General features: G+C 40.2%; 2 protein-coding genes across 14 annotated transcripts in view; one reads left to right on the plus strand and one right to left on the minus strand.

Moving 5' to 3' along the window:
• Positions 1-1,671, minus strand: LOC120322638 (basic proline-rich protein-like). Of its 4 annotated transcripts, none has more exons than XM_039378461.1 (2): positions 1,453-1,671; positions 1-1,336 (listed from the first exon to the last, which is right to left on the minus strand). In XM_039378461.1, exons 1-2 carry the CDS (start codon positions 1,582-1,584, stop codon positions 1,109-1,111), a joined length of 360 nt encoding a protein of 119 aa, XP_039234395.1. In that variant the 5' UTR covers positions 1,585-1,671; the 3' UTR covers positions 1-1,108. The 4 variants fall into 4 exon arrangements, with proteins under 4 accessions (XP_039234395.1, XP_039234393.1, XP_039234394.1 ...); XM_039378459.1 differs by having other exon boundaries at positions 1-1,257; positions 1,453-1,659; XM_039378460.1 differs by having other exon boundaries at positions 1-1,260; positions 1,453-1,659.
• Positions 639-14,493, plus strand: part of NR2C2 (nuclear receptor subfamily 2 group C member 2) — a 27,634-nt gene continuing 13,779 nt past the window's right edge. For 3 of the 10 annotated variants that reach the window (XM_027746373.2, XM_039378457.1, XM_039378456.1), the window contains exons 1-6: positions 818-903; positions 3,956-4,039; positions 9,617-9,727; positions 10,584-10,784; positions 11,943-12,045; positions 13,059-13,238. In XM_027746373.2, the coding sequence (XP_027602174.1) occupies positions 3,980-4,039; positions 9,617-9,727; positions 10,584-10,784; positions 11,943-12,045; positions 13,059-13,238 (655 nt within the window). In that variant the 5' untranslated portion in view covers positions 818-903; positions 3,956-3,979. Of the gene's footprint in view, positions 904-1,185; positions 1,247-1,551; positions 1,595-1,819; positions 2,656-3,953; positions 4,040-5,323; positions 5,424-5,721; positions 5,993-8,923; positions 9,070-9,616; positions 9,728-10,583; positions 10,785-11,942; positions 12,046-13,058; positions 13,239-14,493 lie in introns of those variants that run through there. The other 7 variants (XM_039378453.1, XM_027746374.2, XM_039378452.1 and 4 more) reach the window with 7 other exon arrangements.

A 14,493-nucleotide genomic window follows, 5' to 3' on the forward strand; every position in this document is an offset into this window, starting at 1 on the left:
GACATTGAGACATTTTCCTTTATTTATGTATTGCAAAGACATCTGTACATTATGTGCTTTGCTAAGTCCCATTCTGTGACAGTCAGGCTGTAATTCATAGGTGTACTTCTTTATTTCTCATATCCTTGCCCCAAATAGCCACTTCTAAGAAAAACAAACAAACAATCCCTCACTCAAGCCTGGCTTGCGCCTACCACTGAGCATTCAGAGGCAGAACAAGACTCACGGCCAGCTTCACCGTGAGAGCCCTAATCAATGACACTGACTTCAGAAAATGAAATAAGAACTCGGTACAATCTGGCGGTGGCGTTTGTGAGAGCCTCTCTCGACTGCGAGCCTGCCTTTGACTGCACCTTCAGCGAAAACCAAGGTACACGTGGAATACCAGCACCACCGGCGCACGGAACAGCCACCGCCAACCCATTACCTCGGGCTACCGGCTCCCGAGAAGCTTTCCAAGCGGGACGGACAAAGGCGGGGGCCGTTCCTTCCCGTCGCTGCCCCAGGGGCCGAGCTCCTCCCTGCACTGCCCCGGGAGCCAGGCCCGGACCGAGCGGTGCGGGGCTCGGGCGGCCCAGGTAGCCCGGTAGCCCCTCCCCGCCGCCAGCCCCGCCCCGCGGGGGATGGAGGGGCCGCGGCAGGGCGGGCGCTGGAAGAGGAAGCGGGGACGCGCTCCCGGGCGGCGACGGCGGGGTCACGAACTCTGACCTGTCACAGGGCACGGCACGGCACGGCACACACAACAAAACACCCCCGGCCCAACACAGCCCCGGCTCCCTCCCCTCCGCGGGCCCCACAGCCCCTCGCCGCCCCCGCGGGGGGAGGGAGGGCCGCTGCTGGGCACCGCCACAGCACCGGCCCGCCCGGGTCACCGCCACTGCACCTTTGGCGCCCATTCCTGAGGTAAAAACCATTTTTTAAAATTGAGGCGGCCCGGGTGGGTTTGTTTCGTGAGGGCCAGGACGAGGGAGGGGGCGCGGGGAGGCGGCAGCGGGCCCTGCTCGGGACACCCTAGCGAGGGGAGGGGAGGGGTGACGGTGGGTTTAGGGGAGGGGGATTGCACGGCTCCGATATTTGGCTGGTAAGCGAGCACCAGCCGTGCTCTGGGCTAGCCTACAGCTCCTGGAGAGAGAGAGAGGAGAGGAAAGGACCGTTGCGGCGTGCTGGGTCGATCGGCGGGCAGTCCCGTGGCGGAGCCGCTGTGCTGCAGTGTGGGCCGGCTGATGTCGGAGCCGGTCCGGTCGCGGTGAGCGCAGTCTGCTGTCCGGGGGGGTGCAGGGGCGATGGTCGCGGCGATGATCGCGGGACACGAACACACAGAGAGAGAAGATGGAGTCTGAGCGGGCGGAGGCGGCGGCTTGAACCCGACCCTTTTACCTTTGCCACCGGGAGGGCGGAGGGGAGGGGGCGGTGGGTACTTTGCATACGGGGCTGAGACCGCCGCCATCTTACCGGCTGCTTCCTCACTGCCATGCTCAGGCCTCCCATAGCCTGACACAAGGCTGTACCGGAGGGGAGGGGAAGGGGCCTAATGGCGGCAGCAGGAGCCCCGCCTGGGCCCTGGCGGGAGGCCAGCACCGCCATCTTGTGCTCAGTGCGTCCCCGGGGGGTTCTTCTTGCGCTCGGGGGGCGGTGCCGCCGCCATTACAGGCGGCTCGCTCGGCCAATGGGCGCCGTGCGGGGGAGCGCTGCGCCTGCCATGAGGTCATTGGTCGGGCCGGGGGGCGGGGCTGAGGCGCGCGGGGCGGGAGCTGGACGCGGCCCTACTGCGGCGGGCGGCGCGGGGCTGGGCCCGCCCTGCCCGCGGGGCTCGGGGACGGGCTGGGCTGCCCGGGGAGTCCCCGCCGGCCCTGGGGGTGTCCGTCGCGTTCCAAGCTGTCCGTCGCGTTCCTGCCAGGGCAGGGGGTGCCTGTCAAGGCACCACCGGATCGCGGGGTGCCCGTCGTGCCCCCCGTCGTGCCAGGGCCGGGGGTGTTCATTGTGTTCTGGGATGCCGGTTGTGTCCTGGCCTCCAGAACAACGTACCAGAGACTGCCGGCAGAGCCGCACCCGCGCCCCTCCTGTCCCGCCGGTGTAGCCGGGTCGAGCTCACAGTGTGAAGAATTCGTTTCCTTAAGACAAAGGAGCAAATTTCAATAGTCTTGAATTTGGCCTATTGCCATGTCGTCATGGTTGGGCCATACCCGTAGAATATCTCAAATGGAGTTTATGACTTGCTTCTGAGGTTTCACTGCAGCTTAGGGAGAGATTAATGGATTTACACCGTGTTTTGGACAGCAGTACCTCAGCACATACTGAGCTGGCTGCCACACTGCTACATTGAAAATAATTTCCTGGTGCTCCACGTGCTTCCTTGCAGATTTTAGGTTGCACCTCTTGTTGGTTTGTTTGGGGGATTTTTTTTCGTTGTTGCCTTACAAACTGTTTCTCGAGGCTTTTGCTGAGAAGCTGATTTTGCCTTCTGGGAGTTGACACCATTAAGAAGCTTGGTATGGCTGTGTACGGTCTCTGGGCTTAAATCGAATCAGCTTAATAGCCTCAGTTTAAGGCTCTTTCGGAAGGGTCGAAAGTACAGAAAGCCTTAGTGGATAACACCACCACCAGCACATCTGTCAAAGCCATACCTCAGGAAAGACTTCTTTGTGTCTCAGAAAGGTACTTTTATGAACAAAATATCTGCAGGGTTTCTTTCATCTTAAGGCATTGAGAAAATAACGTTATGACCATATGGTTATCGTTCTTGCTGAATATAAAATAATTTAAGAAAAGAGAAAACACTGAAAAGGAATTACTGAACGACTGAGAAACCATTCACAAACTGGGTTTGGTGGAAATGGTTCATAATATTAATGTGTAAGTTGAACACTTGAATAAAAAATGACAAGCTGTAGGAAAAACTAGCATAAATAGTTTCCATAGGGAAATGCATTTTTCTGTTACATTTTGCTATTGTTTGCAGTATTTTTAAATTTTATATTAAATGATTGCTTTGGAGATACAAACAGAGGTTTTCAACAAAAACATCAAATGGGCCAGCATTCAGGAATACCGTTTCATTACCTACACCTGGGTCAGAATCTGAAATCTGGCCCTGTAATGAGCAAGTCACAATTAAAAAGTGAATTAATTGATTGGAAATCTTATTTAAATTTACCTTGGGAGAAACACAGCCCTAATAATGATAATCAAAAATATATAGGAAGTGGTTTTTCTTGTTTCTTTATCCTTGATTGCTTTGCTTTTTTATTTTTTTTAACCCCAAAGGCTATAAAGTTCAGTGTGCAGTCACTCAGAATAGGATAAAATGATTCTGCAGTATTTTCTTCTCAAAGTGATAATACCATCACATTATAATAAAAAAATAGTTTAGATAACGGAAAGCACATTTTAGATGTGACAGTTTATTTCTCTTATTGTGCAAGATTACGCTAAGAATATGAATGAACATGGCAATTTGATGGAATGACTTGATGAAATTTTGTGCAAAACAGCATTCTTAGCTTGCTGTTCTGTGTTCAGTGTGGGATGTAGAAGCCGTTTAACTGTAAGGTTTATCCTTCTTGAGCTGAGGAAAGTGCCTTAGAGATCTGTGAACTCCACAAACTGCATCAGTAGTTGACACTCAAATTAGTCCTTTCTCATTTATGAAATTGCCATCTCTTCTTTACTGCCTAAATAATAGAGTGGAAATAGTATGTTAGAGTCTTTATAGAGTAAGGGTATAACTCTGTGCCCCGGGTGTTTGAACGGCACGGTTGCAGTGTGCACGTCCCATATACGTATATGTGCACACGTATGTAGTCGCGCACACGCATCCGCGGCACCTTGGCTTATTTGCCAGATGCATCAAGCAGAACTGTAAATTACCAAAAATTCATCTCAGAGCTTTCTTTAATAATAAGAAAACTCCCTGACTTTTGTGCCTGATGGAAGTTGCTGGCGTCTTTCCAAACAGGTTCTCTAATGATCTTGTTTCACCATGGCAACCAATATGGAGGTGCTGGCTCAGCAGGTAGTGGAGACTCAGCAGGTGGCTGAGGTGAGTGACAGATAATATCACAACAGTTGGTATATGAGATTTTGAAATTAAAAACATATTAGGGAGTCCCTGCTGTTCACAATTAAGCATCATAAATGGAACAGAAAATCTTTATAGAGCAGGATTGCTTTACACTTGGGGACAAATATGAAACCAGTGCCACCAATATGTGTTTTGTTCACCTAACTTCATTGTGGTGGCGCCCATATTAGGAATGCAAGTAGGAAATTCAGCATGAACTATAGAGAAACTTGGCTGTATTGTGAATTGTTAAAAAGACTAATACAATGAAATTTCTCATCATTTGATCATTAGATTGACTGTTTTGGACATGAAAGGTTTCTGCTTCTCATTTGAGTTGCAATCTGAATCCACCACAGTGTTTGAAGTTGCCTGTTTTACTTATGCACACTGTATTCAATTTACAGTAGGGTGATTAATTTAAATCAGGTTTTATATTTTCTGCCTACACATGTAAGAAAAAAGAGCATGAAATCTACTTTAAATGATATTAGGTGATGTCTTGATGTATATTCACTGAAGCTTGGATGCTCAATAGCTAAAATGTTTAAATCAACTACTAAACACAAACTATAAGTGTTCGCGGTCATAGAAAATAACCTGTTTATCTCCTTCACCATGCAAACTTCAGTCAAAAAATAAACTAGATCATTTGTCTGATTAAAATTATTTTGTTTAATAGCCTTCAAATACTGTGATTTTTCATATATTTACATAATTAAGGGATTTAATATATAGCTCAGTGCAAGTGGGCTGAGAGATCTCTCTAGATAAGGCCACTTTTCAGACACTAGTTTGGAGGTTTCCTTCATCTATTGTAGTATTGTACTATTTTTCATCTATTGTGCTATTACACCTGGATATTAAAAAATACTTTTAGTTCAAGAAGAAGCCCTATATAAGAAAGAAATACAAGTTTGATTCTGTTTTCAGAAGTGGATTCAAGATTCCCTACTTAGAACTATTTTTTTTTGGTTAAAATTTGGTTCTTTTTAGTGTGTCCTGGAAGTAACATCGAAGGAGTAGTTACAAAAAGCTCCGTGAGTTTCACACTGAAAACCAACAGGAGATTTATCACTCTAGTTTTCTGTACCAGGTATCAATTTGGCAAGCTGCATTTTTTAAAAACACTTCCAAACATACTTGGAAATAGAAACCTGTAATGGAAATACTGGCAAACCTTATCCTATATTGGTAGAACTTGGGTGCTATAATAACATCTCAAACACATAAAATATGTGACATTTGTAATTCCTCGTGCAGGAAATGCACCGTGGTAACATAGTGTGATGGTTGTATCTTGCCACTGGAGAGATCGCTCCATCTCAAGAGTGTACGAAGCTCTGTGATTTCTTCCTGGCCGGTGGGTAAATAGAGGGCTTCGTCTCTTTATGGTATTCAGCTACTCCTTAAACTATATGCCTGTCCACTACATAACACCATGAAAACTTTGTTCATGGAAAAACAGTTGTAAGCAGCATTATCTCATTAAGAATTCATTAATACTAGGACCATGTAAATGTTGAATCATTTTTTTATGAATGGCTGGCTGCCTGCTATATTTGTTTCTTCCATCAGATACAGGTTTTAATACAGGTAAATACATCACTAGTTTTCGTGACGTGTGCTAAAATTCTATATTGTACTTACTGTTTCTTTAGAATCAAACTTGGCACTGGCCTTAAAAAATGAGAGGTTTTCAGAATACCATATTTTTCATTGATGAAAATTAAATGGAAGAAGAGCATCATTGATCATGCACTGAATTTCAAGTTATGAACTGAGAGGCAAGTGGCAAACAGGATAACCCAATGCAAATATCGACAGCTTTAGCTGTATCTGCATAATTTTTTCCACATAATTGCCAACAAACGTAATGCCTGGGTTTATTGAGAACTGTGATATCAAGCACCAAATCAGACTGGCATGCAAGTAAGGCTCTGTGTTGTTTCCCTTTCTTGAGCGATAGTTCATCAGATTTGTTTTCAATGAAACTGAATGTATCACAGAAGTTGCTGAGCGTGCTCCAGTAGTGCATGTACTTTTGTACTTTATTTTTACGACTTTTTAAAATTGTCCTTGTAATTGCTTCAAATGGTTTCAGTGCTGTTGCTTGCTTCTGCTTTATATCAGTGTTGTTTGTTGAATTTTTGCAACTGTATATTTCTGTGGACATCCAGAAGAATTTCTTTACGGAAAGGGTTGTCAAAATACACAGAAATACAAAACTCTGTATTTCTGAACAGGTTGGGGGTGAGTAGTGTCTGCAGTTGCCTTTACTTACATTTCATGAGACTGGAGAACAGAGAGCAGCTATGGGATTCGGAGGGAATTTCAGCAATTCCTCCTCATCCTGAACAGCTTTTGAAAAGCAGGAAAAGTACTTTAGCCTTAATGCAAAAATAAGTAATGCTGCTTTTCCCAAGTATTTGTTTAGTACTGGGCAATATGTCAATGACTCGGGTTCAGTCCCACCACTGACTTAGGTTTGACTTGAATATTGTTTAAGAAAACTGTATTTAGTTTTGAAGTGGAGATGCATTCCCTGTGTAGTGCCTTAGATTTAAATGCAAATCTTTTAAACAGAGCTGTCACTGTGGGGAGGAATAATGACTGTTTCCTCTTTCCAACAGCAGCTCTGATGTGACCAGGAAGAATTTTTAGTAGTTGCTAAAACTGTCCCTGCTGGCTCCATGACAGCCACAAACTGTTCCCAGTGCATCCTTTTTCCCTGTCAGAGGCCCTAGAGTCACAGAAGGTGACCAGTGAGCCCTGTGCTTCCTGGATCTTGTTAATGACAGCTGCACTGTTGGAGAATTTTCAGTTGCTTTCAGTTCTCTCAGTGTCCTGATAAGAACCTATCAAAATATTGAACCTTTTTGAAAGAATGTTTTGCCATGGAACTCAAAAAATACTGGATATCTTGGTCCCATTAAGTATTTTCTTGACCCTCTTTCAGATATCTCCGACGTGTTACATCAGTAAGTAGTTCAGCAATTCAGATGAAGCACAGTGTGCTGGAATAGGAGAGTAGAAACACTGCTGTTCTGATGGAATAAGGTTTTGCTTTGGTTTAAGAATTGATGAAGTGTAAAATAAGGCAATTTTTGTTTAATATTTCATTACTATCTTTGGCCACTTTCTCATTTCTGGATGAGTCTTCAAGGTGGAGTTTTAATGCAAAGTCTTCTCAAACGATTTTTGGTTCAAATACAGCTTTTCTCAATTTACTGTTAAGTGTAAAAGACCTGGACATACCATCAGCCCGAGAGGTATTTCTTAGAAAGTGCATATGGGAATAAGGAGCTCCTCCCTGGCTTAGGCAGTTTGGCAGCCTCTGAATTCAAGGCTGTTACCAGAAGTGGCAGAGCCACTGGGGTAACAAAGGTGTTGGGGTGGTCCATAAGACGTAGTCTGAGATTTTCTTAGGATGTGGATATGCCAACTGCAGTTTCTTCCGTGACTGTTGCCTTTGTATGTCTTACCCAAGATCTTGCACTGCCATGCTGCTAGGGCAGTTAAACTAGAGCTCTTCTATGGGGAATTGAATTTTATCTACCATTCTAGAAAAGACCTTAGTGGTCAGAATATTCTCTTCTCCAAAGAGAATCACTGAAACATTTTTAGATATATCTTACATCTGTGAAAGAAATATATTTGAATGTACATTTTTTTGTAAAAGCCTGTTATTAATTTAATAGCTAAAGAAGTTAATTAGGAAAAATATCTATAGAAAAATAAGTCTTTCTGATTTGATTTGAGATGCAGGTATAAAACCTGATACCGTATTTTTTACTGAAATTCTTTAGCTGTTTCATGGGTGCAGTTAAAAATAGCCTGTGTTTGCTTAACTATGCCTTACTTTATTAATATTATAGGAAAGAGACTAGAAATCAGTATCTCTGAAATTGATTTACACTTAGTGAGAACAGACCAGTGTATTTAAGCAATACAATTACTTTGGTTTTTACTGCTGTGAATACAGGAAATATTTTTCTGCTTGTTAGAAAAGATTAGAGACTTTAAAAATTCCTTCCCAATGTGGCCAGTTGATTATTCCTTCAATTTATTGCTCAAATATTCCTTTCATAATCAGTGTGCTGGTTGGGAAATAAACTACAGAAAGTGTTGAAAATTTAGTTAGTAAGTACAGAAATGTATTATATATATACATATGTTCATACAAACTCGCACATAGATGTGTATATGTGTGATGGGCAAATCGGTAAATTAGTATGCAAACAACTATATGGCCATGGAGAAACCTTATTTATTTCAAATGACATAAGAACAATGAAATGTCTAGAGAAGCTTAGCTTTGGTCTACCAGTTTTATATATACATATATATTTTGTATATACCTATCTGTTGGAAACTTAATATGATTCCAACTGAAGTGTAGAAACTGCAAAAAATTAGGAAAAATAAGGTAACTATGCAATTATATATATATATGAAATGAGAAAATTATTAATAGATGAAACAGAAGCCAAATTTAATTTTGCTAGTCTTCAATATGCACCTAATTGCCAAATACTTGGTGTTAATTTAATGATAAAAAGGGTAGATACATATGTTTTTAAGTGTATTTTTATATTTCTTAAGCTTTGTTCTGATCTTCTGTGTCATTTAAGGCAAATCACTATTAATTTATATTGACTTCAGCATATGAAATTATTGGTGGTGATACTTTTCTACAATTCCAGGTGAAGAATTGTAAAACAGTTTTAAAATATATTCTAGTTCTAATTTAGACCTTTTAAAGAGCGTGTAGCTTAGTTAATAATTTGTCATGGAAGACAAGAAGATCATTGATTAAATGTGTCCACTAAGAGTCTTGATTTTGGAAGTTTTGGTTTTTTTCTTGCCTAGGTATCTTGTTTTCTGCAGCTGAATGCTTTGAATCATCCAATAATTAGAAGATTCTGCTATTTCTGCATCTCTCCTGTGTATTTTCCTCATTTAACATGCAACTTTTGTGACCTGTGTATTAAAGATAATTAGAGACGGTATGTTGAAGTTAGGTTAGACTTTTATACTGTATCAGACTGCTTATGGTACAGGCAGTAGGGGAGTAGAAGGGTATGTTTTCATTAAGCACCGTGTATTTTAACACCTCTACTTTCCCAAAGAGACTTGCAGTACAGGTTCCTTGCTGTCCAAACTGTTTTTTCTTTTTTTACATCAAAAATGAACTTTTATGTATATTAAAAAAAGATTTTTCAAAGCAAACTTAAATTGACACTACCCTGTTGTCCAGCTGTATAGATTTTGATAAACAAATCATTCCAAGATTGTTTAACAGAGGATTTAATAAAAACAGCTTGTGGAGCTTCCTGGGTTTTGACACGTTACTGCATACAATGTATTTTTTTTCCCAAAACCCAATATTCTGATAATTCATTGAAAACAAATCCAAGTTCATTTAATAATTGTAACCTTTCCAATAAATTTAGATTCCATGCCATAGGTCCATCTGTTCTTTAATAAATATATGTATTTTTAAAAGTGTTCAATACCCTTACAGTAGATTAAAATTCTATGTATTATTTACAGGTGCAGACTGTTCAGACTTCGCTATCTGAATCTCCAGTGATGACCAGCCCTTCCCAGCGTATCCAGATAATTTCCACAGACTCCTCTGTAGCTTCACAACAACGCATTCAGGTAAAAATCTATTAATTAGCTATTACATTTTCTCCTTTTTTCTCCTCCTCCCACTTAGGGTTATACAAAAGCATGCTAAAGTCTATGGAATACTTCCTTAAATTTTGTGAGAACAGATCATTTTTAATGCAAACTAAAATTCTCTTTCTTCCTCAGCATGTATGTGGTGATGACTGGTTGGCTGTGTATAATAGTTATATTGATGATGTGGTCAGTGAGGAGTGTTTAGAGAGATTAAACCTAGCCTACATGTACAAATCTCCTGAGCCCTAGCCACAGCAAATGGGCAGACATTGTCAACCGAACACCTGAGGTCATCTCTAAGGGCATGCCTCCTCCCACTCATTTAGTAGCCAGTGGGAGATTAATCTATTTAACATGAAGTTAGCCTTTGAGAATGCTGCACAGTGGGTTGTTGTTACTGGTACATAATATAAAGATGCCATTAATGTATCAGAATGTATGCAGTGGCAAATGAGATAGGACTTGTTAAGTGTTAATGAAATACTGATGAATGTTGATATGGTTACTTTACCAGGCAAAATAGAGATTATGGTACCAGACAGCTGTATCAAAAGTAGAAACCTTCCACCATAAGAGAATCTTGAGAATCAGCACATGAAACAATAAGGCTGCCTAATTCCACCTTTTGTTGATAACTTTAAGGAGTAACATCTTAGATAAAATATATAGGTAACTGTTGTTGATGACTGGAGAACATCTCCTTGGTGACATCTATGAAGAAAAATCAGAGCGCTTCCTTGTAATTTTTCATGGATATAATTTTGAGAGAGCATTAAAGGTTTTAAAATGTAAAGCTTACTGCAGTCATGAATTTCTTTAATGTGTTTTACAGATTGTGACAGATCAGCAAACAGGTCAGAAAATTCAAATAGTGACAGCAGTGGATTCTGCCGTGTCTCCAAAGCAACAGTTTATTTTAGCCAGTCCAGATGGAACTGGTGCCGGAAAGGTGATACTGGCAGCACCTGAGACATCTAATGCCAAACAACTTATCTTTACCACCACGGACAACATTGTGCCAGGCAGAATTCAGGTAAATATGGTAATTGGGATTCTTGGTTTCTAGATTTTTTAAGTCTGTATTTGCTTTAAGACCAATTGCAGTGGTTTTCTAAAGATCTAATGATATGGATTAAACAATACTAATTGTAGGCTTCATTATTCAATCATAAATTCTTCTGTCTTCACATTCCTTATTGCGCACATCACCCCTCATTGTCTGTTCTAATTCAAGTTCCAAAGACATTAGCGAATACTTAAGATAGGGCTTAAGTGACAGGATTTCTTAGTCTGTTCATTATTCACAGATATACAGAGATACAACTCAGCTGAGCAAACTTACTGAGTTCATACTTTTACATTCAGTATCAAGACACTGCAATAACAGCTATTTAGAGCAGAAACTATCCTCTGCTATACTTTTTTGTGGGTTTTGAACATGATCTAGGCCAACTGGAGCTTTGCAAAGCCAGCGATATAAACAATAATCTACCTCCCCCTAGTGAAATTTGAGATTTCTTCCTGGCAGTCTTAAAAAAAAAATTAAAAATAGAAGTGCATGGTCCCTATTGCTACTGTTACAATAGAGAATATTTTACAGCAAGAAGAATCATTTGTACGTAAATATTTTAAAAATTCTAGTAACAGTCTTTTAAATTTTATTTTACTATGCTAAATAGGATATTTGACATTGTAGAGGGGTGGGGTTTTTTAATTTTTCTGTGTTAAGTGGAATGTTTGGAACAGAAGTTTTGGAATTAAAGGCCTTTGGAAGCTAAACTGTTTCTATAATAAATCTCAGCTTCAGGCTATCCCCTTTGAACAACATGCCCCTAATAGCTAGAGAAGGGGTACGTGGAAACATCATCTGAAAGCCAACCATCTCTGGCTAAAATATAGCAGCTGTTTGACAGCAATTGCAAGAAGGGAAAAATACTGTTGCACAAGTGAGGAAACTCATTTGTACTCAACAAAACTACCAGTTTTATTTGGAATTTGTTTTGATATGACCGTTTCAACAGTGTCAGCATTGACAGTAAAACCTCTCATTAAATTGCATTTTATGCTACATATGTAATTCTAAAATTTAGTCACCTCTTCTCAGCTGATACACCAATCTTGTTCTGTAGGCAAAGCTCCTTACTTTCATGTCTGGCTAATGATGTCTTTTTGTTCTGGAATTTTGCTTTAGATAGTGACAGACTCTGCCTCAGTGGAACGTTTGCTGGGAAAAACTGATGTTCAGCGGCCCCAGGTAGTAGAATATTGTGTAGTCTGTGGCGATAAAGCATCAGGTAAGGAAGCATAGAAAGCAGTATTGAAGAAAGTTGCTAGAAAGGATGACTGGGATGAAGAGATGATTTTTTGTGTGTTTTAACTGATTTTAGGCATGCCGATGGCAAAAGCAATTGAGTTTTTAAATGAAAAAAGATAACATACTTTGTATTTATACACACAAAATAGTTAAACTCTGCTTGGAAGAACATTATTCTTTTCCTTCAACTGGAGCGTATGATAAATAATGATTAAATAGCTCCTGCTAATGGAAGAAGACTCCTTGAAGCATTTAGTCAAGTTCTGCACAGTGATGGGAAACCATGAAATAAACCTGTCACCTACAAAAGTCTAGCTACTCTGAGAAAACACTTCTTAGTGCTCTCTAACAAGCTTAGTGCTTTCTGGTAGATTTTGTTCTTCTACTGTCACAGAAAAAGGCAAGTAAAGATCACATGAATCCTCGGTGTTTCAGATCCAGGCAGTTACAAGGAGTCCTGAGGTAAAATTTCTGTATTAGTCAAGGAAGTGTACTGTGCTTTCATGCTACAGAGAAGACACCCTTCTGTCTCTTTGCCTCACTTTCTTTTATGTAATTAAAACAATACCAGAACTGGTATGTACAGGAAGTCTAAATGAAGATTGCATTTTAAATTTTGTTGTAAAGTTATTTATATTCTGAAATTACTTGAACTTTTGTACTGTATGTTCTTTAAATATATCCTATAGTCTGTAACAGCAGGTAGAATTACATCTGTACTTGTCCAGAACAGGAACTGCAACTTCATAGACCTCACATTCAGAAATAGGCTTAGCCTTCCTCTCTTCTCTCCACTCTCTCAGCAAAAAACTGACAGTAGTTAAACAAGAAACATTCTGTAAGACTTTATAAATGCTTTCATGGTCCAAAATGATTGTACAAATACAAAAGAAATTTAAAGGGTGACTTACAATGATTTACTTGATTAAAATAAATATTTCTATGCTAAAATATAAGTAATTTCCATCTGATAACAATATATATGTTTCCTAGGTCGTCACTATGGTGCTGTCAGTTGTGAGGGATGCAAAGGTTTCTTTAAAAGAAGTGTAAGGAAGAATTTGACCTACAGTTGTCGTAGCAACCAGGACTGTATCATCAATAAACACCATCGGAATCGCTGCCAGTTTTGTAGGCTTAAGAAATGTCTAGAGATGGGCATGAAAATGGAATGTGAGTGTTAAGTACTCAATGTGATACTGTGCCTACCAAATAAAAAATATGTGGGCTACCACCTTTTTGTATGTTCTCTCCGTTTTGGTGTATGTTGCTTGAAGGAAGCAGAACTTTTGGCAGCCAAAGCACCTACAGCACCTTTCTTTTGTCGCCATTTTATGTCTGAGGTGCAGTAGTGATTTGTTTCAAACTATTTCAAACTACTGTAGTCTTTGAGGAGCCCAGTTAGAGCCTCACTCAGAATGCATGTTAAAACACTGTGTATGTTTATAATACAAAATATTTTAATATGGATTGACATAAATCTAGGTCTAATGTTCCACTTCAAGAATCTGCTTTCCTTACGGTTTAATTTTGTGGCTTTTTCAGCCGGTGATAGAAAGTAGTTAATGTCTTTTTTTTTTCCCCACTTTTAAAATTTTTATGTTAATTTGGTCATTTGTGATATGGGGTTATGAGGCATTGTATAAAGTGTTATATATTAAAAAATACGCTTGCCTGTTTGTATGCAGTGCCTCGTACATTTCCAGCGCGAGCAGCCAAACGCCTCTGTCAATGGATTTTGTTTTCAGTTTGTAGCACCTCTGCCTCTTCAGTTCAGTGCTTCATGAAACCTGTTATCTCGTTGCTTTGTGATGTGATCTAGACAGGATAAATTCCAACCACCAAGTTCAAGGGAGGCAGAACTTTAAATAAAGAGATACTTGTATTTGCACTTTGGAACTCCAGGCCTGTTGTAGTGATTGTTCCGCTTTGCACACGCTGTACTGAATATTGGAGAAGACATTTGTACAAGAGAAACTGCTGCAGTTCCAGAAACTAACCCTTTCTTATCCCAATATCATTAGGATATATACTCACTGACTTTACTGGGCTTTGGGTCAGGTTTCTGATTAATATTTATGTATCCGCCAAGCCAACAAAATTGATATACCTACTTTTAAGCTCCTAAATTTTGCTAATTAACAAAATAAAATCAGGAACTAAATAACTCTTGCTGGTTATGAGGATAGAGACATATCCATGTATTTTAATGTTACAGTCAAAAGAGCTATAGAGGAGGATTGCATATTTTTGTTTCTCTGTTAATAATGTTAATCTTCCAGAACAATCACTGCTGTATGATAAATTGGAATAATGAATAGCACAGAAATATTGTCTTCATTTATATTATGCCTTACGTTGGCATAGTGTTGTGAGAATTAATATTAATACAAGACTTAAAAATTCTTGTAGTCTGTTATTCATTTTA

The sequence above is a fragment of the Pipra filicauda genome, unplaced genomic scaffold (assembly GCF_003945595.2).
Source record: "Pipra filicauda isolate LSUMZ 115617 unplaced genomic scaffold, ASM394559v2 scaffold139_size1960392_pilon, whole genome shotgun sequence".
Taxonomy (NCBI): Eukaryota; Metazoa; Chordata; class Aves; order Passeriformes; family Pipridae; genus Pipra; species Pipra filicauda.